The following is a 25668-nucleotide window of genomic DNA, read 5'->3' as shown; positions in this document are numbered from 1 at the left end:
TATAAATAAATATTACACAGTAGATTTTAGAATTACAAAAACGAAAATTTCGCCGAGCCCTAAAAAAAATTATTAATCTCATTTTTTTTCTATAGAATGAAACGTTACGGTAGTAATATTAAAAATCGACAGAGGTAAGACAATGAGATTAACATTATTTTAATTGTAAAAATTACAATCATTAAGAGAAATGAAAATTAGTGATTAAGTAGTGGGCATTTTTTTAAAAGCTTTTAATCTAGAAAAAAATTTTCGTACTTATTTCATTGGAAGATTTTAGAGAAAAAAAAATTAAAATATAACTAATTAATTTAATTATTTATTTATTTTCGAATCAATTCATCCCGTTACAATTATATCAATTATAATTATTAAATTAAATTATTCAAAATTTTTTTAAAGTATCAATCTATTATTCAAATGATTGTTTTACGAAAAAAATTTGTAAATTAGAAAATTTTCAATTAATTTTCACCAATATACTCATTTAACATAAAAAAGTAAAAAAAAAATGTCCGCAGTAAATTTTATCACAGTTGTGAGTTTTGAGCAAAACGCAATAAATGTTAAATTACTTTGAAATATTACTTTTCTAATTTATTCGGTCAAAAAAAAATTAATTGAAAACTATTAACTTATTCAATAAATTAAATTCTGAAATACAATTTTTCGAAAATTGATTAAAAGCTTTTAAAATATGCAAGGAAAATAACCTTCTGTAAACTTTGGCACGCAAATATTTAATTAGTAAATATATTTATAATACATTGTCGAACAAAATTTGTATACATTCTCTAGTTTAATTTGATTTTCAGATTTTTAACGACAGAGGAAACTATTGTTAATAAAAAATAGTAAATAAAAAGAGAAAAAAAATTATAAATAAAAAATGATAAATAATGTAAAGAATAGTAAGTAAAAAAAGTAAAGAAAAATAGTGAATAAAAAATATTAAATAAAAAATATTAAATAAAAATATTAAATAAAAAACAGTAAATTTCGAAAAATATTTAAATACATGAAAAAATTGAACAGAATAATTAAAATAAATTTTCATTTTGAAAAAGAGAGAATTGACCGCTTATTGTATAATAAGCTCGTATTGTATAATTTAAAATACGAATATGTTGAAAATTTATTCAAATATATAAACAAAAACACATTGTAATGTAAATAATAGCGGAAATTTGTTTTCAACATATATTGTAAGCTAGCAAAACTAAATTATTAACTTTAGTACAGAAAACTGAAAAACAATTACATAATGTATTATTTGATTAACAGCACTTATACACATATCGAACCTTTATATTTAATTAAATATACTAAAATTATTCAATATCATCATTATAGTAGATTCGCAGAATCTATAAAAAAAAAGAAATTAATAGAGAACAGTTTACCCGAATAAATATCATCTTCATTATCAACGGGGATTAATCATTAATTAAAAATAAATAGTTATTCTAAATGCCTATACAAATAAATTAAATATTTTAATTAACCGTCTTAGACAGATCGGTTTTTTTTTATTTCTTTTGCTCAGTTTTTCCCCATTTATAAATATTATTTTCAAATTTAAAATTTAAAATTTAAAATTTAAAATTTAAAATTTAAAATTTAAAATTTAAAATTTAAAATTTAAAATTTTAAATTTTAAATTTTAAATTTTAAATTTTAAATTTTAATTTTAAATTTTAAATTTTAAATTTTAAATTTTAAATTTTAAATTTTAAATTTTAAATTTTAAATTTTAAATTTTAAATTTTAAATTTTAAATTTTAAATATTTCGATTTATTCCAATTGTTACTAATTTGTTTTGTAAAACTGTTTCAAAAAATTCAGTTCCAATTTGAATGTTTTTTCGATTAAAAATTTATTCCCTACTACTAAAGATAAGAAGTTTCAGTTGTAATTTTTAATCAACTTAGCTAATTTAATTACATAAATTTATTTTCGGTATTAAATAATAATAATTTTTCAAAATAAATAATTTCTCATACAATAGAAAAAAGTATAATTACGCAAATTACAAAAAAAAATTCCAAACGAGAGAGGAAAAAAGCAATTTCGTAATATTTGCGCAGACAATTAATTAATCTTTGATTGATCTATTTTCTCCATATTTTCCTTTTTTTTTGTCGATTTTTTTTTTGATGATGATTTGTTATTTTTCTTTTTAAAGGGACTAAATCAATAAAAATTGTATTTTAAATAACTAGAGACTATATCAGACATTTTTTCCAGGTATACAGAAGCGAGACTCTACTTTCAATTATTGGTAAAATGGGTAGAAATTTGCTATTGCAAAATTACCCTGTTCTCGGTTGCATATATTGCCATCGACCTTCATTTTCATTTATATATTATAAATATATATATATATAAATATAACGTCGAAAAGCTCCTGAATTTTTGGCTTTTATTCAAGCACTTTTCGCCACTTTGTTCCCGCGGCAATTTATTTGCGCGGCACTGGCATAACTGAACACATTGGATTCAATGAAAATCCCATCGAACAATTTTACTTGAACCTGTAAAATAAAAATTTCAATTTTATTAAAAACAAATTTTTTATTTCAATTTAGGTTATAATTATTATTAATTATATTATTTTTCTTTATCTATTCGTTACTTAGTTATAATTCATTTTATTTCGTTTACTATTTAGTTAATACTTTTATTAATTAATCATTAGTCGATTAATTAATTTAGTTTTATAATTATTAGATATTTCCTTAATTAGTTTTAATTTTAATTTTATTTTCATAAAATTAATAAATTATTTATTGAAAAAATTTTGCGACTTGCCTAAGAATAGAAGCACGCAGCCTTGATTGGTTTCTTGGGAATTTGATTGCTGATTGTTGGAATTTGAATGTTTTTCTTGTCTTTACTTAGAGGTCGAAGGCGAATGCAAAGATAGGCCGAGAGGATGCATGAGGTCAGCAGAACGGCCAAAAGTACAATCAATGTAAGTGCAAATCCAGGAGTGGTCATGCAAATCATACTTGAACTTGGCACTGGGTCCTTAATTGGAAATACCATTGTTGCACTCGTTGGTTCGCTATTATTTGTATCGTCAATGGCAAACGTCAAATCGCCCGTTGACACAACTCTTATTATTCTCTTTACACCAATTATATTTTCAGGTGACTGTACAACTTCACGGGACTTTCTTCGCCTCTCGTCTCTGGGTCGATCTACAGCGGCCTGATGGAGAAATCATTAGTAAATTAATAAAATTAATAAATTTTCATTAAAAATTCAATTCAATTCATTATTAATTTTTTTTAATTATTTATTGATTTATCTACGTATTCTTTCATAAATGCTGTCCGCAGTTTAAAAATATTAATTATTATTTAATTATTATTATTATTATTATTATTATTATTATTATTATTATTATTATTATTATTATTATTATTATTATTATTATTATTATTATTATTATTATTATTATTATTATTATTATTATTATTAAAAATATTACTCAAAAAAATGTTCTGTTACATTTATTAACGAATTTCTTTAATTGTAAAATTATTCGAAAACATCAATAATAACTTCTTTTTTAAATAAATATTTAATTATTCTTATTTTTCCACAGGAATTAAGATATTAAAAAATTTCAAATGTAAACTTTTTTGAAATTAAACATAACTATTAAAAGTATTGTTATAAAACATGAAGATATCGATTGCTCCGAGTCGAAGACTCGGAGTGATCGATTTCTTCATGTTTTATAATAATTAAAGAGGATCGAGTGTTAAAATCATTATTTTATATTATAAGAATATTGTTACTGTAACTTCTCAAAAATTATTTTCATATTCAATTATCATTTAAAATTTAAACTAGAATTCACTTACAAATTAATTTTTATTAGAAAATTCCACGAGAATTCAATTATTTAAATTTAAATAAAAAAGTAAATTATTTATTCAATAATTGAATGTTTCTTAAAATTTAATTCTTATAAAGAATTTTATTAACAAATTTTTAAATATTCTTTTAAATTGAATTCTTTTGAAGCGAATTTTAATAAAATTTTTTAGAATACAGTCAGGTCTCGCCAAGTGTCGTTTTCAGTAAGTGTCATGACTCACAAAGTGTCATCGTTCAAGACCCAACAAGTGTCACTTTTCCCACTTTTTTTTACCCTCTCCAATGCTAAAAATGGACTTCCCCAAACCGGTTTGCAACATAAACCAATGAAATGGCCACTTTTATTAAAGGGGCGTGGCTTAGGCCACTGACACTTACTGAGACAGACGGTCTCAAAAAATTCCCAGTGACGACACTTAGCGAGACCTGACTGTAGTTACATTTTTCGAGGAATTTGATTAAAAATTTTTAAATAAATTGAAATTCTGCGATGAGTTTTACTATTTATGAAAATAATTGAATTCCTGAAAAGAATTTTGATATTTATAAAAATAATGAAATTCCTCAGGAATATTTTATTATTAATTGAATTCCTTCGAAGAATATTATTACAATTTTTCGAATAATTGATTTTCAGTGAAAAAGTTTATTATTTGTAAAAATAATTGAATTCTTGCGAAGAATATCATAAAATTTATTAAATAATTGACTTTTTTCCGAAAAATTTTATGCAAATTCAATTTTGAATAATTGAATTCGTGTGGAATTTTTATTATTTATGAAAATTATAGAATGTTTGCGTAAAATTTTATAAATTTATTCTTAAATAATTAAATTCTTTTGGTAAATTTTATAAAAAATAGGAGATATTAACAATCATTTAATTGACAAAATTTTTTTGAAGATAATTAAAATTTTGCCAAGAAGTTTATTAAAATTTTTTTAAATAATTGAATTTCTGCGAAGTATTTTATTACTTTTAAAGATAATTGACATTTTGACAAAAATTTTCTTTAATTTTTCAATATAATTGAATTCCTGCGAAGAATTTTATTATTTATGAAAATAATTGAATTATTGAGCAGAAAATTATGAAAAATTTGTAAATATTTGAATTCCTGGGAAATTTCTATTATTTATGAAAATAATTAAATGTTTGCGTAGAATTTTATTAAAATTGTTTCTAGATAATTAAATTCCTCTCTGTAATTTTATTAAAATAGTAGATATTCAGAATAAATAAATAAAAAAATTTATAAAAAAATAGAAATTAAAAATTTTTTTTAAATAATTGAAATTTTGCCAAGAATTTTATTAAAATTTTTAAAAATTGAATTTTGAAGAAGAATTTTTTTATTTATAAAGATAATAATTGGGATTTTGTCTAGATTTTTTGTAAATTTTGAACATAATTGAATTTTGTGCTAAAAATTTTATTACTTTTGAAAATAATTGAATTTCTGAAATCATTTGTACCTTCTTCAAAATTCAATTTTTTAGTGTTTTTAACTAAAATTCTTCTATAAATCCATTATTTTTAATATTTAATTAAATATATATATATTGAAAAATTTATTTATTTATAAATTTAACTAATTCTAGAAGATTAGGAATTATTAAACTTTTTCAAAAATCTAAGTTCATTAAAATTTCTAATTAATTTCATTCAAGAATGAAATTTTATAAAATTTAAAATTGCAACCGTTTAAAATTCATTTATTTATGAACATTGTAAACGCAACTCTTTTAAAATTGAATTAATTTTGAGATATTTAAGTAAAATTATGCATTACATAATTTATTTATTTTATGATAGTTGTTCAAGATTTAAGTTATTTAAAAAAAAATTTTTTTTAGAAATTGAAAAAAATGAAGGTTTTGTATTAGAATTCGTTGTAATTTTACGGTTCATGAGTCAAACAAAAACGACACAAAAATTCAGAACTTTTTTATGAATTCTAAAAATTTAATTTTTTTCAGTACTTTTAATAAAAATTCCTGACTTTTCCCTGAATTCCCTATGTCAGAATATATGATTATTGTAATTATAATAATATTAAAACTATATATTCCAATTCATATTTAATTTTTAATAAAAAAAATTTGAATTAGAAATTTTTACGTTCTATTTTTTTTAAATTGCTAATTTTGTTTAAAAAAAGTGAGTGAGTGATTTATACTAAAAGTAAATAAAAAAAAATAAATTTCTATCCCACCTGTAGATAAGCTTCGAGTGGCAAAGGTGGACCATATCCAGCATCAGGACGTCCATGTCCCACCTGATGATTCTCAAGGAGTCCAGCCTGAGAGTCAAGTAACGACGTTGAATCAGCACACTGATCAGGACAATGATACCTGCAAATTTGAATTGTGCACTGGAAATGCACTTCCATTGAATCGGGAAATTTGAATGCCTGAAAATGTGCGTATGACAATACCGAGGCGCTTGCACCGAAATTCTTAATTTTAGTGAAACGCGACATCAGCTTAGGCCTTGTGATGCATCCCCTCTGATCGACCAATTGAATTGGCGCTCGTTTACCATCGTGCGCCATACAATTGCGCACAAGCATATCAAATTTAGAATCATCGTCCTTAATTGCCAAAACCATTGTCATTGTTTGTCCAATTTTCACCAGACCGGAAACCTCCGATGCCCAGGGTCCCTTGCCAACTTGGATTTGCATCCAGCAGCCCACATTGTCGCCAGCGAAATCAGCGCGAACCACGTCCAACATATCCACTGGGAATGGCCTAAAGGTCACTGATTTCTCGTACAGATCATGCCAAGTGCATCGTAATTTTCGTGCCTGGTCCCACACCTCTTGCACCTAAAAGTAAATCTGATTTTTAATCGCTGAACATCGAAAATCAAAACACTTTTAATCGATCAAATGAAAAGGGATTTTTTTTTTGCAGAAAGCTTTCAATTCAAATTTGCTGCAACTGTGGCAATCCTTCTCTAATCACAATATAATCCACTAAAATCAGTAAATCTCTTCAGGCCAAGGCTCGAAGCAGGGAAAGTATTTAAAAATACGGACTTTACGGACCAACAATGAAAAATTAAGGCCCATTTACGAACCAATTACTGGCAAAAATATAACCACTACAAATAAAATAAGAGAACATTTTACTTCAAACTAAAAATTAAATTTTTCATAACTATAAAACATGAAGGTATCGATAACTCTGAGTTCGGAGTAATTCGACTCGGAGTGATCGATTTCTTCATGTTTTATAATAATTAAAGATAACCAATTGATAAAATCATTTAAAATTCAATTATTATTTACAAAAATTTTTAACTAAAATTCTTCTTTATATCGATTATTTTTAATAATTTTCGAAAAAGTTCTTTGACAATTTTCAAATCCATTTGTTTACAATATTCAATTTTACGAATTTTCAATTATTCGTAAATTCTTCAACTATAAATATATATTAGAAAATAAAAACTTCAAATAATATAAAAGAAATCCAATTAAACTTTTTCAAGAAAATTAATTTCAAAATTCAATTATTTTGAAAAATTCACGCTACATTGCTTTTAATATTCAATTATTATCTAAAATTTTAACTGAAACTCATTTTTATGAAATGAAAATCAATTTTGATTAGAAAATTCTACTAGAATTCAATTATTTAAATACAAATAAAATGCAAATAAATAATTTATTGAATAACTGAATGTTTCTTAAAATTCAATTCCCATAAAGAATTTTATCAACAGATTTTTAAATAATTGAATTCTTTTGACGAATTTTAATAAAATTTTTAAGAATAATTACATTTTTCGAAAAATTTGATAAAAATTTTTATAAAAATAATTGAAATTCTACAATGAGTTTTATTATTTGTAAAAATAATTGAATCCCTAAAGAAGAATTTTATTACTTTTGAACAACATTAAATTTTTGTGAAGAATATTATTACTCCTGAAAAATAATTGAATTTTTGCAATAATTTGTAATTTTTTTCGTGTTTTTAACCAAACATGTTTTATAAATCCATTATTTTTAATAATTTTTGAAAAAGTTATTTAAGAATTTTCAAATTCATTTATTTACAATTCAATTTTACGAAATTTCAATTATTCGTAAATTTTTCAATTAAATATATATATTAGAAAATAAAAACTTTAAATAATTTTAAAAAAAAATCTGCAGTTAAAGTTTCTCAAAAAAAAAAAAAATTAATTCCACAGAATTTTTAGTTAAAAATATGAAAAATTTAAATTTTCAAAGATTTTAATCTAAAACCTTTTCAAAATTCAATTATTTCTAAAATTTTACTTTCTAATGCTGTTAAAATTCAATTATAATCTAAAATTTTATCTGAAATCCATTTTTAAATTAATGTTGATAAGAAAATTCTACTAGAATTCAATTATTCAAATACAAAAATTAATAATTTATTGAATAATTGAATGTTTCTTAAAATTCAATTGAATTCTTTCGACGAATTTTAATAAAATTTTTATGAATAAAATTTTTCGAGAAATTCGATTAAAATTGAATTGAAAATAATTGAATCCCTATAAGAAAAATTTTATTATTTCTGCAAAGAATATTACTAATAATATTAATATTAATATTAGTAATTGTATTACTCTTGAAAATAATTGAATTTCTGCAATAATTTGTAACTTTTACAAAATTAAATTTTTTTCGTGTTTAATTTCAATTATTCATAAATCAAACTTTCTCAAAAAAAATTAATTCCTCACGAATTGTTAGTTAAAAATATGACAAATTTAGATTTTCAAAGATTTCAATTTGAAAACTTTTCAAAATTTAATTATTTCTAAAAATTCACACTTCAATTATAACTTAAATCCATTTTCAAATCAACTATTATTAGAAAATTCTATTAAAATTCAATTATTTTGAAATTGAATTCTTTTGACAAATTTTATTGAAATTTTTGAAAATAATTGAAATTTTGCAAAGAAAATTTATAAAAATTTTGAATATAATTGAATTCCTGTGAAATTCTTATTATTTATGAAAATAATTAAAGGTTTGCGTAAAATTTTATTAAATTTTTTTTAAACGATTCAGTTCTTTAGGAAAATTTGATATAAATAGTAGATATTAAAAATCATTCATTGAGGAAAATTTTTGAAAATAAATGAAATTTTGTCAAGAAATTTATTAAAAATTTTTGAAAATAATTGAAATTTTGCCAAAGAATTTTTTTAAAAATTTTCAAAATAATTGAATTTCGGAGAAGAATTTAATTATTTCTAAAGATAATTGAAATTTTAACGAGAATTTTTGAAAATAATTGAATCCCTGGAAAAATTGTATTATTTATGAAAATAATTGAACGATTGCAAAGAACATTTATAAAAAAATTTGTAAATAATTGAATTCCTGTAAAATTTTTATTACTTTGTGAAAATAATTAAAGGTTTGCGTAGAATTTTATTAAAAATTTTTTTTTTTTAAACGATTGACTTCTTTATGTAAATTTGATTAAAATAGTATATATTAAAAATCATTGATTGTGGAAAATTTTTGAAAATAATTGAAATTTTGTCAAGAATTTTATTAAAATTTTTGTAAATAATTGAAATTTTGACAAGAATTTTATTAAAAATTTTGGAAAATAATTGAATTTCTGCGAAGAATTTTATTACTTTTGAAAATAATGGAACTTCTGCAATTATTTGTAATTTCTCTAAAATTCTCCAAATTATATCTTCCAATAATTTACGAACTTTTTGTCTTTTCTCAATAAAATTACGGACTTTACAGATATTTTTTCAAAAAACCTGATTTTTACGGACTTCAGGCAAATTTACGGACCTAGTTCGAGCCTTGCTTCAGGCAAAGACCAATCAAACATCAAACGCAAAACCAAAAGTCAACCGAAATTTAAAGAAAAAAGTACACCGTGCAGGTGTACTTTTTTCTTGAAATTTCGGTTGATTTTTGGTACCAATTTTCTTCCATTAATCATAACGGCGAAAAAGAAAGAAAGAAAACAAAAATCTGAATCAAAAATGAATCCAAAGGTCAAACTCTCACCTGGGGATCATACTGTATGACTATAATATTCTCGAAATAAGTCCCGGATCCGGATTCGGCTCCATATCCATAAAGACCATTCTCCGTGTTCCCAGCAGTGCCGCAGGCATGAATACTGATCTCAAAGTTGACTGACGATCTCCCGAGACCGGCAGGTAGATGAACGCAATTTACATTGCTATAATGGCCTTTACTAAAGACTATACCATAAAATGGTTTATCGAAACTCAAATAGACTTTCATCAAATTCTTCTCGCATTTCACGTCGAGTGACATTATTTTCGGCATATCGGGAGTTAATGCCGGCCAATTATCACCGCCAGCCGGGCCAACATTGTAGACCTTGTCCATGGCATCGGGTTGAGTTTTTGACGGTAATGGAGGCGGTGGTCCATGATAGGCGACATTGTGATGTGGCCGTGCGAGATGCGACATTGCACCTCTGCCTGGTGGTAATGGATGTCCTCGATGACCTCCCGATTTGTAGTGTGCAGTGCCGCCATCCTTTTCGTTCAGCGATTCCAATGCCAATTGATCGGAGTCACTTATCTCAGTGTCCTGACGATTAAGGGCCGAATTTTCGTTTCGATTCTCCTCGCCTGGTATCGCTTCCACTACTTCGACTTCTTCGCCGGTAGCCAGCTGAAAATAATAAGAGTAATGAGTAATCAGTTTGATAATAATAAAAATATTATTATATTATTATTTGTGCTGATTACGAATCTGATGTCAGGATATTAAAATTCAAAATTGCGAATCCATTTTGAATTTTAATGTCCTGACATCAGATTCGTAATCAGCGACCCCAAAAACCCCCGAGTAACGAGTTTCAGGCACATTGAATCTATTTTTAAAAAAGTTATCCGCCATATTGGATCCGCCATTTTGAATTCTGAAAAATAGACATCGGATTCGTAATCAGCGACCCCAAAAACCCCCGAGTAACAAGTTTCAGGCACATTGAATCTATTTTTAAAAAATTTGTCCGCCATATTGGATCCGCCATTTTGAATTCTGAAAAACAGACATCAGATTCGTAATCAGCGACCCCAAAAACCCCCGAGTAACGAGTTTCAGACACATTGAATCTATTTTTAAAAAGTTGTCCGCCATATTGGATCCGCCATTTTGAATTTTGAAAAACAGACATCGGATTCGTAATCAACGTCCCCAAAAACCCATAGATATCAAGTTTCATGAAAAATTAATAATTTTAAAAAAATATCTTATCACTCTTAATTTAAGGGTTGTTTACACCTTTATATAGAAGCCACAAATGATTTTTTGATCTAGCAAAACGTCCAAACACGGGTTTTTTTTTTTTTTTTTTTTTTTGGTCATAGTTTTTGAAATTGTTTGATTTTTTTGTGATTGAAAAACAATTAAATTTTGTCGGACGGTGTAATATATTTTTCGAACTATGAGAAAAGTCTGTCAAAGAATGCAATTACTTAAATTATTATTATTATTTTATTTATGAAAATATTGGTATAATAATAAATAAATAAAATTGGACATGGAAATCAGAGAAATGTGAAAAAATTTTATCAAAAGTACTGGAGCGATATGAAATTTCTAGAATTATTGCGGTATGCCTCAAAATTTGCCAAACAAAAATTTGTGGTATGCCCACAATCCCACAAAGAACGAAATATTTATTCACTTGAAAAATTTCAATAATCACAATGAATTTTTAAACAATAGCTTAATTTTTTACTACTGAATATTATTTTTTAAATTAAATATTTATTTAAAAAACTTCTGAACATTTTGAATTCCATTCTTTTGAAAATACTTGAATTTTTTGCAATAATGTTATTAAAGAATTTTATCATATTAATTGAAATTTTTTTTGAAATTGAATTAAAAATAATTAAATTTCTTTAAAAAATTTATTAGAAATTTAAAAAAAAACCTATCAGTTATTTTCTTATTAATTTCATAAAATAAACTCGGACGTAAAAGTTTTTTCAATAAAAAAACCTAATATTTAAAAATGTTTTAATGATAATTGAAATTTTAAAAACAAGCAATTGAAATTTTCTTAAAATAATTAGAGGTTTTTAAGAATTTTATTCAAGTTTTTGAAAATAATAGAGGAATGTTTGACAGATTTGTTTTCAATTACAATATTTCAGTTACATTTCTTTTAAAGATAATTGAATAAAAATTTAATTATCTTTAAAAAAAATAATTTAACTGAAATATTGTAATTAAAAGTTTTTAAAATAATTCAAACTTTCTAATGTTCTATTAAAAATAATTCACTTTTTATTGTAAAATAAAATGTACTTTTTTATTTTATTGTAAAATTCTTGAAAATAATTGAAGGAAGTTTGTCTTATTAATTTTTTTAAACATTTCAGTTCCATTTAAAAAAAAATAATTGACTTTTTCAGTAATTTTTAAAAAATTCTTGAATTTAAACAAGGGTTTGAAATTTTCTGAAATTTGATTAAAAATAATGGAATTTTTAAATGTTTTTGAAATTCCTAAAAATAGTCCAGTACCTAAATTTATTTATTTAAAATAACATTAATTTTTTAAAATGTCTCAGTTATATTTTTTGTTAAGATCATTGAATTTTTTTAAAAAAGTAATTCAACCTTTGGAAAATTATTAAAATTTCCAAACAATTCTATTAAAAATAATTGAAATTTTTTAAGTTTTTTTTTAAATTCTTAAAAATAGTCTAAAGAAATTTGCCTCATTCATTTTTCTAAATATTCTAGCTCTATTTTCCAAAGTTATTTGAATTTTTATAAACAAGTTGTTGAAAATTTTAGAAAATTCGATTAAAAATAATTATATTTTTTAAGAATTTTATTGAACTCTCTGAAAGTAATCGAGGAAAATTCACCACAATTAGTAATTTTACTTTTTCAAAATAGAGACAAAACCCTTATAGTTTTAAAGTTAATTTCCATTTTTAATAATTCTCTTTTTGTTTTTAATTTTCCTTGAATTTGTTTTATATATAGAGATAAAAAAAAAAGTTGCAATTTTCTGGAAATCTGGAAAAAGTCAGTATTCCTGTTTAACTAATTAGTTAATCTCGTTCTCGTGAGTCATAAAAAAATAAAAAATTTTTGAAGATCTAGTACAGCAGTATTGAAAATCATAAAAATCATAGATATATCAAGGTAGACTAATTGATAATTCCCTTTAAGAATTTAAACCAAAAAAAAGTATGTCTACATAGAATAATCTGGATGTGATCTTTGGAATGTTAAGTCGTGCAGGATGTTTATCATGATCATGGACGTTGAAAGGTAGATGTCTTGCTGCAAAACGTATGGAAATCGATTCTGTCTTCACATTCTTGTCTTATCAGTTTTAGCTTACGTTTATTTAACTTAATCTTAAGCCTGGCTTAACTTTATAGTTTGCCTTTACTTTAGCTTAACTTTCATTAGAACTTAGCTTTAATTTAGTATTAGCTTACCTTTAATTAAGCTTTAGTTTTACTTTAATTTAAAGCTTTGGTTTTGTTTTAATTTATAGCTTTAGTTTACTTTTAATTTATAGCTTTAGTTTTCTTTTAATTTACAACTTTAGTTTTGCTTTAATTTATAGCTTTAGTTTTGTTTTAGCTTAACTTTAGAAAAGCTTCACAGAAAAAAGGATAATCTAATTTTAAGAAGCTCCTACTTAATTATGAGCCAAGAATATTCCCTACTTAAATTAAGTGGCCCCACTGAAATTAAGTGGGGAAATTTAAATAGGAAATATTCTTAGCTCTTATGTAAGTAGGAGCTTCTTAAAATTAGATTATCCTTTTTTCTGTAATTGAATTTGAAATTGAAAAAATATCGTTTTAATATTTTTGGTCCAAAGTTGTAGTACGTTTTTTAATGCGACATCAATGTCTATTCAAAGAACGTCCCAAAGTCGCATCTTATGCCCAAAATACATCATCAAGACATAAAACGTCTTTATAAAAATTAAAGACGTCCTAAGAATGTATAGTCAAAATTCTCTAACAAATTAACCAAAATTACATCGGCAATTTTCAAAAGAAAACCGCAAGTAAACATTGTATATACAATGAGTACATTGCCGTGGTAGAATTATGGAAGACCCCCCAGAAATGCGTAAACGTAAAGAATACATATAGCAAGTCCCCTCCTCCTCCTCCCTCTTTAGATGATGAACACGCTGAAGGGTAAAAGCAGTAATTACTACATTATAACCCAGATATCATTGGGTTTGCGTATATATACGCAATGCCGTTACCCAGTGCTCTGACCCAGAGCTAAGGGCGACGGGATTGGACCAAACGATGTCTTCAAATGGTGAACGTTCCAATCCGGCCCATCCACATTTTGCCCCTCTTTCCCACTCGAGAGACCCCCCCCCTTTCAAGTTAAATACGTCTTTTGCTTTTGCTATATACAACGGGGCACACAACTTTGTAAGGACATACACCCGGGGTTCCGCTCTTTTTCTCAAAACTCACTCCATCTCTTTGGAATCATCACCAAGAATCGAGAGACCAACTATTGCATCCTGTTGATCGTTGTGGAGCAATCTTTTTTCCTAATCAGGATTCCAATCTTGTCACTCTTTTATTATACAGACTTTATTTTATTTTTCCCAGAAAAGTCCGACTAGTGCGGAGAGGTGGAGAAGAATCTTCTTCTCTCTTGTAAACTACATTTACAACAACAATTTATTATTATAAATATTATTTCATTGGAATTTGTAAAATTATTTTTTGACCGCATATATTTGGAATTATTGTACAACATATTTATTAGAATTAGAGAAGAATGGGTTTAGAATCGGACGTACCAATTGGAAAAAAAATTTGTTGTTCCTTATAAGAAAACAAGAATTAAAGTCCAGAGTGATTAATAAATAAAATTGGAATTGTTAACATTATTTATATGTAGGATGTATTGTCAGTAAACAGTGATTCAAACTTGATGGATCAACTCAGTGAAATCATATGTCTTGCTGTTGAGGGGGCCGATGGTATTCCATTCAAATGTCATGTAATTATTCACAAAAGACTCTCTTCATCTTGTGAATCTTTCAAGTAGCACCTCCAGCTACTCGTGACCAACTTTGAAACCCCCCACTGCTCCCCTACTATTTTTCGTCTCGGTCTAAAATCAAATAAACAATATAACAACACGAAAATTGTTTCTCAACAATTACTGTAATTCTTGTCAAGTAATTTGTCTGTTGTCTTCCATCAATTTTGAAAAAATTGACCATTTTGCAAATACTAGACTAAAATGGGCCCAAGACTGTTATGAATTAAGAATTGAGTTTGAAATATTCGACCAAAATTCATTTGAAAATTTTTTTCCCTCGTTTATTTGCTCTCTTATTTCGGGAAATTTGAATTTCGCGCCAGAAATAGTTCTGAAAAATTCCGCCCAGACGGCATGAAAATTCTCTCGCAAATGAGATGAATTGCGCTGGGTATAAGTATTAAGAACTCAAAAAACTCCATTGTGTTTAGTTTTCATTACAAAAATTAAATAATTCTATTCTTAGTAATGAAAATATTTATAAATATACAATTTTTTAAAAATAAATTATAATTTTTGTTCTTTTCATTCTTATGATTATAATAATAAATGTAATAATTATTAATTACAACAGTAAATGCTACTGTTCCATTAATTATTTTGCAAATTGAAAAATTTTATATTTTAAAATATAAATAACAATTTTTAAATAATTTCAGATTCAAAGTTTAAAAAATTTACTTAATAACTATTCATTTTCGCAAAAATTAAGTTATTTAAAAAAAATTTTAATAAAATTCTTAATTAGAATTAAGTTATGTTTAAAAAATTTCATAAAACATTCTTTGAATAATTCAATTATTTTTATAAATAATTTTCGAAACAATTTTAATAAAATTTCACGAAAAGATTCAATTATTTAAAAAAAATTTTTGAAAAAATTCTTGTTGAGAATTAAATTATTTTTAATAATTTTAATAACATTCTTTGCCTTTCGAAGAATTTGATTCTTTTTATAAACAATTTTCAAGACAATTTTAATAAAATTTCACGAGAAAATTAAATTATTTTAAAAAAAAATTTAATAAATTTCTTGTTGAGAATTAAATTATTTTTAATATAATTTTAATAACATTCTTTGCCTTTGGAATTTTCAAGACAATTTTAATAGAATTCCACGAAAACATTCAATTATTTAAAAAAAATTTTTAATATAATTTTTGTTGCGAATTAAATTATTTTCAATAATTTTAATAACATTCTTTGCCTTTGGAAGAATTTGATTCTTTTTATAAACAATTTTCAAGACAATTTTAATAAAATTTCACGAGAAAATTAAATTATTTTAAAAAAAAATTTAATAAAATTCTCGTTGAGAATTAAATTACTTTCAATAATTTTAATAACATTCTTTGAAAGAATTTGATTCTTTTTATAAATTATAACATTTTTTCCGAGAAGCCAATTATTTTCAGTACAATTTTAATTAAATTTTCTTGAAAGAATTCAATTATTTAAAAAATTTTTTTACAGAATTCTTCAAATGACTAATTGTTTTCAAATTTTTGGATAAAAACTTTGCAAGAATTTAGAAATTTTCAGTGCATTAATTTTAAAATTCAAAAAATTAAAAAAGAAAATTTATTTAAAAAGTTCAGAAGCAAACAAAAACTAACTTCAAATTGCGACCAGATTCAAATACAAGAATATTAATTTATTTCTTTAAAATTGTTTGTGAAATTTAATTTAATTTATCATATTTTAGAAAAAAATATAATCAAAATCTGAAGAAATTTTTTTGACTAGTTTAAAGATTTCTGAAGTTGAATAAGAAAAGTTTGATGATTTGTCGTTTTAATCATCTGGCAGCACTTACAATAATTTGAATTATAACAATATGAATAATAATATGAATATCAATAATAATAATAATAATAATAATAATAATAATAATAATAATAATAATAATAATAGTAATAATAATAACAATAGTAATAATAATAACAATAGTAATAATAATAATAATAATAATAATAATAATAATAATAATAATAATAATAATAATAATAATAATAATAATAATAATAATAATAACGATAGTATTAATTAAGTCTCGAGTACAAAATTTCAGATTAATGTTTTATTTTAACTATTTTAATTTTAGATTAATTATATTGTCCATAATAGTAATAATTATTATTGTAATGATAATAATAATCAAGACTCGAGCATAAAAAATCAGAAAAATATTCCTCTGGCAATTATTTTTACTTAGTTATTCGTTTTCTGCTTCTTTTTAAATTTGCACCTTTTGAATTTCGCGCCAAAAAGTTTCTGGAAACTTCCGTCCAGATGGCATGAAAACTCGCTCGTAAACGAGATGAATTGCTTTGGGTATAAGTACCAGGGACCCGAGAAACTTTATTGTACTTAATTGTAATTGGAGAAATTAAATAATTAGATTATTAATAACAATAACAATAATATGAAGAATAAGAACAATAATACTAGAAACAATAAAAATAAATAAAAAAAAAAATAATTTCACCGCTCGTAAAACAGAGAAAGCAGAAACAAAATATCCCAATCCCCATAACATGAATATATATCGAGTAAAATCGAGTGTATCAATGTTTTGAAACGGAAATTTATTGATAAAACTGTAAATATAAAGGAGAGATAAGGGAACACGTTGTTGAATGTGTTGTTTTAAAAGATAGACGATGAGATTTATAATCCTGTTTACTGGAATTATGAACACGTGTGACAATATCCCCGAGGCCAGTTGACCTTGATACCGATTGCCTAGTGCCAAAAGTACGTAACAGTTACAAAGTCCCACTTTTCTTCTTTACTTCAACTGAAAAGATATTGCGACTTGTGCGACCCATTGACACGTTCATGTACCCCGGTAGTCATTACTCAACTATGTTTGTATTATGTCTCACACTCTGCAACACCAAGTTAAGCTATTCTCTTTCGAGAACCCGAATGCGGCACTTAGCGCCTCCTTTTACAGTTAACATTTAAGTGCATCTTTATGGCAATCTAATTTCATTTCTTTATAATCTAGACCAAAAATGGATCATTTTCATTTCGGAGCGGGAGAAATTTTTACAATAATTCTATTCGGGCAAACGAGGAATGGTAAATTTATACAAAATATTTTTTTTATTTATAATTTGTTTAAAATGTATAAAATAAATTACTGATAAAATATTTAACCATTTGTTGAAGAATAAATGATTACTTGTCGAAATTAAACCATAAAATTAACAATATAGTTAATAAATGTGTCTTTTTAAATGAATAGTCACCTTGGCTTCGCGGTAATTCACATGCTCGTCCGCCCCGCCGTTCAGGGTTCGATTCCACACACGGGTGGCGGAAATTTTTCTAATTGAATAATTTACTATTTATCGCAGCACTTAATTGTAAATTAATTCGTAACTCAGCGTCAGTATAACTATTTATTTACCCACTTTATAATTTACCCGAATTCACCTATTTAATAATAATTTATCAATTTAATAATTCATTCATTTAATTCGGCTGCAGTGAAAAAATTTCCAGCGGAAATGTAAAATATAATACGGGATTCAGGAATACCATTGCGTGAATATAGACAGAATGGAGTTAAAAGTGAAAAACTTATATCAATTAACGGAAGTGAAATCACTGACTGTGAAGTGATAACTGGAAATTATCATCAGGGCAATTATAGGAGAACAGTGTTGCATATCTATATATGTATATATTGCTTGCGTTGACGATAAAGGCAAGGTAACCATTATAATCAAGTGCCACGCAAGGGAAGTACCAGTCAAAGAGCAAATTATCTGTACCTTATAATTTTGTCTGAAAGTGATAGTGATCTTAATGCGTATAACGCATTTTCTTTACCGGTTTACTTCATTTTCGTCGGTGAATGATTTTAATTTTACTAATTAAGACGTGTACATTAAGCGTCTAGACGAAATTAAAAAAAAAAATGCGAGATATTTCCAAATGGAAAAAAAATTTTTATTCGCGCCTTTGTTTATTATTAAAAAAACAAAAATAAATTAACTAATAAACATTTATAGTGAGTAAACAACAAATATTTGTACATTATTAACTATAATAATCGTCGAATTCTTTGTTTCATTCAGTCTACACCTGAAGTTAGTTTTTGTGAATGCTTTTGTTTTTTTTTTTTTTTTCATTAAAAAATATTTTTTTTTAATTTATAAAAAATAGAACATTGTTAAAAAATTATGATTAAGAAATAGGAAATAAATACCCATTTTATGCATAATTTTTATTTCTCAATAACAATATTGTTATTTTATTACTATTTGTTAAATCCAAATTTTACTTGCAAATAAACTTGAAACTTTTTAAATTTTTAGAAAATAGAGGAAACAATTTTACTCAAAAAAATGTTCTGTTACATTTTTACAAATTTCTTTAATTGTAAAATTATTTCAAAACATCAATAACTTCTTTTTTAAATAAATATTTAATTATTATTATTTTTTACAGGAATTAAGCCATTCAAAATTTCAAATTTAAACCTTTTTGAAATTAAACAACTTATAATAATTTATAATAATTAAAAATTTATGAAAATAATTAAATTATTGTGAAGAAATTTATTTAAAAAAATGGTAAATAATTGAATTCCTGTGGAATTTTTATTATTTTTGAAAATAATTAAATGTTTGTGTATAATTTTATTAAATTTTTTTTTAAGTAATTGAATTTTTTACGGAATATTTTATTAAAATAGTAGATATTGAAAATAATTGAAATTAGGACAAGAATTTTATTGTCATTTTTGAAAATAAATGAATTTTGGGGGAAAATTTTGTTATTTACAAAGATAATTGGGATTTTGACGAGAATTTTTTTTTTAACTTTGAAACATAATTGAATTTTATGAGAAGAATTTTTTTACTTTTAAAAATAATTGAATTTCTACAATTATTTGCAATTTCTCCAAAATTGAATTTTTTTTAGTATTTTCAACAAAAATTTGAATTAAAAATTTTTAAATTCTATTATTTTTAAAATTGTTAATTTTATTTAAAAAATGAAGTGAAAAGTCAGCCGCGCGCTTTAGTGCGCGAATTGTTTGCTGGTTATATATTAATTCAATTTATGTTTATTTTTTCAGTTTTTTATTTATTTAATTTTCCAAACAATTTTTTGTTTACTTATTTTTAAAATTGTTAATTTTATTTAAAAAATGAAGTAAAAAGTCAGCCGCGCGCTTTAGTGCGCGAATTGTTTGCTGGTTATATATTAATTCATTTATGTTTATTTTTTCAGTTTTTTATTTATTGAATTTTCCAAACAATTTTTTGTTTACTTATTTGTTTATTTACTTGTTTTTTTATCTAGTTTTCCATTTATTTATTACTTTGTTTATTTACTTTCTTAATTTTTTTATTCATTAACTTATTTATTTCTTAATTTGATGCTTTGTTTATTTATTTATTTATTTAGTTATTAATTTAATTATTTGCCTTAGAAATTTTTGATATTATTTTATTATTTTACAAAATTTATAAAGAAAAAAATCCTTTCGAACTGGGAATCGAACTCGCGGACATCAGCTTCATACTGCGCTTTAAGGCTCTCAGCCATTCTGGACAAATAATTTTTTATTTATTTTTTGGTTTATTTAATTATTTCGATTTCTACTTATTTATTTGTTTCCTTATTTATTTAGTTACTTGTTTATTTGCTTAATTTTCTAAATTTTGTAATTTTTACATTTTTTTATTATATTTTTATTATTATTATATTTTTGTTATTATATTTTTGTTATTATATTTTTATTATTATTATATTTTTGTTATTATATTTTTATTATTATTATATTCTTGTTATTATATTTATATTATTATTATATTTTTATTATTTTATTCCCATTTTTATATTTTTAAATACTATTATATTTATAGTTTGCGTAAAATAATTTTTCATTCTAGAAAATAAGTGTTTCAAGGTTAATTGGATTTTGATCTTGAAAAAAATCCTTTGCGTAGCTAAACAGCTGCGAAATTACCTGGCAAATACTTGGCATTACTTTCACTATTACTTTTTCCGTTTCTTGTAAAATAGATTGCCTCTGACGAGAGCTAGCTTAAGGCTAACTCAAGGCTAGCTTCATCTTTGATGATACTTTAAAGATGCTGGAAATTATTATGTAAGATGAAGAGATTTTTCACTTTTATACAAAATGATATGACTTTCCCCGCTTTAAAAATGCAAAAGAAAGAACTGTATACTTTTATAGCATTTTTTTGCTCTTGAATTTTTCATTTTTTTTTCTGTTTCCAAATTACATATTTGAAAATATTAATTTGTTCCTCCTTTGAATTTATTTTTTTTCTTATAAATAACAATTGCAACTATTTTTTCGACGATTATAGAAGAAGAATGTAATTTTACCCTAGGCCTCGCTACTAGGCCGATTTTATTTTATTTTTTTTAATATAAAAATATTATTTGGAACAATGGAAATTTATTATTTTTGCAAATGTTAATTGCAAATACCTAAAAAAAATATTAAATATATTTCTGAGAGAGTAAAAAATAAGAACCTTTTTTCTCACTCAATTCAATAATTTCCTTCTAGAATCTAGATAAATGAGGAAAGCAAACAAAAAAAAATTTCCTACTATCCTAAAAGGGTTCTAACTTTTCAGTTCCATATAAGTATAATAAAAATGTGTTCTCCAAAGAAACTTTTCGCACGAATCATCAAATAATGAGTAGGAGAATTAAATGAATGATTGCCTCTACGCTCGAAGGAGACCAACAACGTCGAATCGAGTTTAAAGATTCGTTTGGATTGTAGGTTATATACACTCTACTCATGGTAGACAGAGGCACACGTTTAACTTTTCTTTCGAGATGTATGGTTCGTACGTGTTGTTCGAATGATGTTGGTAGTTTTGATGCGGGAAGAGAGGGGGAAGGATATTTGCGGACAAACATAAACGAGACTCAAAGGAGAACACACTTGGGACTTACTTAGAGGCATTTTTGTCATGGAAGTGGGGGAAGGAAGGTAGAGAGAGAGAGAGAGGAAGAGAGACGAGGGAAGTGGACCCAAAGAATGAGGGAGTGGGAGTTTAAGGGCCCAAAGTAGCAAAGCATGAGAGAGAGGGAGGGGAGAATCTGAGGCAATGCTGTGGCCGATTGACCCGCGACTTGAGACACGTATGGCCCGTTATACCCCCAAGGGTCACGTGTGACGCAATAGAGAGGTCCCAACGCTGTTCCTATTCTAGCGGTCTTCCCCCTCTCTTTGTTCTTTTTTTCTCTTCTCTTCTTTTCACAGAACGATAAAGAAATTAGAGAGGGGAGTATAATCTTTTTTAAGAGGCAACGGGCCCCCCTTTCTCTCTCTCTCTCTCTCTCTTTCTCTCGTTAAATATAACAATTATTAAAACAATAATTAATACTACTAACAATAATAAATATTTCCTTTAATTAATAATAAATAATATAAATAATCTTCGTATTTTATTAATATTATATTATTAATTAGTTATTAATTCATTCATTCAAAATTATTTTCATCATTTCTAATCAATTATTATTTCTTAGAATTTTTAATTAGTTTTTACAAAAATAATTAAATTAATAAAAAAAAATTTTATTATTTATGAAAACAATTGAATTATTGTGAAGAAATTTATAAAAAAATTTGTAAATAATTGAATTCCTGGGATAATTTTATTATTTATGAAAATAATTAAATGTTTGCGTAGAATTTTATTAAAATTTTTTTTAAATAATTGAATTTTGTTTTGCAAATTTTATTAAAATAGTAGATATTGAAAATCATTGAAATAAAAAAAGTTTTGAAAATAATTGAAATTAGGAAAAGAATTTTATTGAAATTTTTGAAAAGTAATTGAACTTTGAGGAAGAATTTTGTTATTATTTAGAATGAAAGTTGGGATTTTGACAAAAATTTTTTTTTAATTTTGAACATAATTGAATTTTATTGACATTTTTGATAATAATTGAACACTGCGGAAGAATTTTGTTATTTATAAAGAAAATTGTTATTTTGACAAGAATTTTTTTAAAATTTTAAACATAATTGAATTTTATTGACATTTTTAAAAATAATTGAACTTTGGGGAAGAATTTTGTTATTTATAAAGAAAATTGGGATTTTGGAAAGAATTTTTTTTAAATTTTCAACATATAATCATCTCATTTGCGAGAGAGTTTTTATGCCATCTGAACGGTAGTTTACAGAACTATTTCGGCGCGAAATTCAAAATGCGCTAATTTCTCAATCTTGAATCTTAAATCAATATTGTCCGAATTTTGCGAAAATTGAATAATATTGTATACCTATTTTAAGAACAAATAAATGAAGAATAATTTATTACATATTATTAAAAATATGTAAAGAGAATGAAAAATTGAGTGTAATTTTTTTGCAAACTGTTATGTATCGGGAAAAAAAGAGAAGTGTCGTAAATCATTAATATAATCCTATAATATAAACGTTCGAAAGGTTGTTAACTTGGATAATAAATTGCGAGAGGTTTAGATACTGTGCTGAAAGATATCTTAAGATTGACCCTGTTTTTGAAAGGAAGTAGAGATTTGTCAGTAGTAAATTATCCGTTTTCTTGACATTTTATATAAAATGTATTATAATTATTATATTATAATTATTATATTAAAATTATATTATTACGTTTATTATAAATATTATTATAATTACATTAATCTAATTACATTATTATTAACACACTATTATAATTAAATTATTACAATTATATTATTTAAAAAATATTTCTAAAATTATAAATTTTAATAAACCTTTTTCATTTATAAATAATATTTTGTTCTTTTTCATAATTTATTTCTATTCGTGATTGAAATTATGTTCATTCTTTTTAATAAAATTATGTTAATTCTCTTTAATAAAATTATGTTAATTCTCTTCAATAAAACTCTGTTAATTCTTTTTAAGAAAATTGTGTTAATTCTTTTTAATAAATATCATTTATGACGAACCTTTCTAAATACTATTGTATAGTTTGGTTCAAATTCCCATAATGAATAATAAATTTATTTAAGGAATGCTTCAATAATAATTTTTTTAGAGAGTTAATATTTTTTTCAGAAAATTCCTCTATTGCTAATAAATTGATCTGGTAAAATTATTAACTATACCTTTCAATATTATTCTAATTACAGTTTGTACATTAATTTTCTTTTCCCTTTAGAATTACAAGAGATCATGTTCACCTGAGGCAAACGTCAGTGTGTTAATTTATATTAGACAGGAGTACAATTTAACTCATTATCCAATTTTTCTTTGTGTGTAATTACACCGCGAGTTTTTAATTATAATTCTATTTTTAATTACCAGGAATTATAGTAAAAACTATTATATAGAACTGCTATTTAATAAAACAAGGAATCTACAAATACTACACGTACTTTAAATAAGGCATGAATTTTTTATATCTCTATTTAAATAAATAAATAAAAAAAAATTTTTTTTATTAAAAATATTAATTTTCATTATTTATTATTATAAATAATAAATTTATAATTTTTATATATTAGTAATTACTATATTGTTGCTGTTGATATAATTAATTGTTATTGGTTTGTTATTATGTTATTGTTGTAATTAATTGTTCTTAATTTGTTATTATCGTTGTTGGTCGTTTGTTAAATTGTTATTTATTTATTTATTATTTATTATTTTTCAAAATAAAGGATGTAAAAATAAATTTCTAATAAAAATTTACAAAATAGGAGTTGTATTAATTTATCAAAACATTGAAAGAGAATAAATTAACCGGTATATTAGGGACATTATTGACGAGAAAAAGACGTAAATAATTATTTACTCACCCCCTTGAAAAGGAGACAGGCTAAAACGAGAATATGTAACCGCATGCCGCGTTGACGTCCACGGTGACCCAATATGCGCACTGTTGGAAAAAATTGAAAAGAATAAGAATTTATCATTTTTTTTCAATTACAGGAATCGCGAAAGTAAATAAAAATGCCTTGAGAAAAGTATTAACAATAATAAATAATATTTAAACGCATTTTGTTTATTACGAATTTATTCATTACTATAATTTGTATGTTACAAATTCATTTATTAACAATTAGTTTAATATGGATTTATTTCTTGACAATTTGTTTATTACATATTTTTTTATTATGAATTTATTTATTGACAATTTCCTTATTATGGATTTATTTTAAGCTAATTTGTTTATTACGATTTTATTATTTTCCAATTTTTTTGTTATGAATTTATTTATTACATATTTATTTACTACCTACTAATTAATTTATTATTACATTATTTTTTATTAATTTATTTATTGCCAATTTGTTTATTATGGATTTATTGAATACTAATTTTTCCATTACGAATTAATTTATCACCAATTTGTTTGTTATGAATTTATTTATTGATAATTTGTTTATTATGGACTTATTTATAGCAATTTATTTACTATAAATTTATTTAGTAGCAATTTGTTTAAATTATGAATTTATTTATTATTAAATTGTTTGTTATAAATTTATTTATTGCCAATTTGTTTATTATGGATTTATTTAAGACTAATTTGTTTATAACAAATTAATTAATTTCTAATTTGTTTATTATGTATTAATTAAATAGCAATTTATTTATTACCAATTTGTTTATTATGGATTTATTTAATAGCAATTTATTTGTTACTCATTTGTTTATTAT

General features: G+C 24.0%; 1 protein-coding gene across 1 annotated transcript in view; it reads right to left on the bottom strand.

Annotated features, from left to right (window-relative positions):
* Positions 1–1841: 1841 nt before the first annotated feature.
* Positions 1842–25668, bottom strand: part of LOC122512893 — a 43571-nt gene continuing 19744 nt past the window's right edge. Inside the window, exons 3-7 of the mRNA XM_043629027.1 lie at positions 24804–24883; positions 9928–10569; positions 6109–6723; positions 2813–3214; positions 1842–2535 (exon numbers count right to left, since the gene is read on the bottom strand). Coding sequence (XP_043484962.1) covers positions 2813–3214; positions 6109–6723; positions 9928–10569; positions 24804–24848 — 1704 coding nt within the window. The 5' untranslated portion in view covers positions 24849–24883 and the 3' untranslated portion in view covers positions 1842–2535. The remainder of the gene's footprint in view (positions 2536–2812; positions 3215–6108; positions 6724–9927; positions 10570–24803; positions 24884–25668) is intronic.

The sequence above is a fragment of the Leptopilina heterotoma genome, unplaced genomic scaffold, assembly GCF_015476425.1.
Source record: "Leptopilina heterotoma isolate Lh14 unplaced genomic scaffold, ASM1547642v1 Lhet_13, whole genome shotgun sequence".
Lineage (NCBI taxonomy): Eukaryota > Metazoa > Arthropoda > Insecta > Hymenoptera > Figitidae > Leptopilina > Leptopilina heterotoma.
This window is presented reverse-complemented; position numbering and strand designations above follow the sequence as displayed.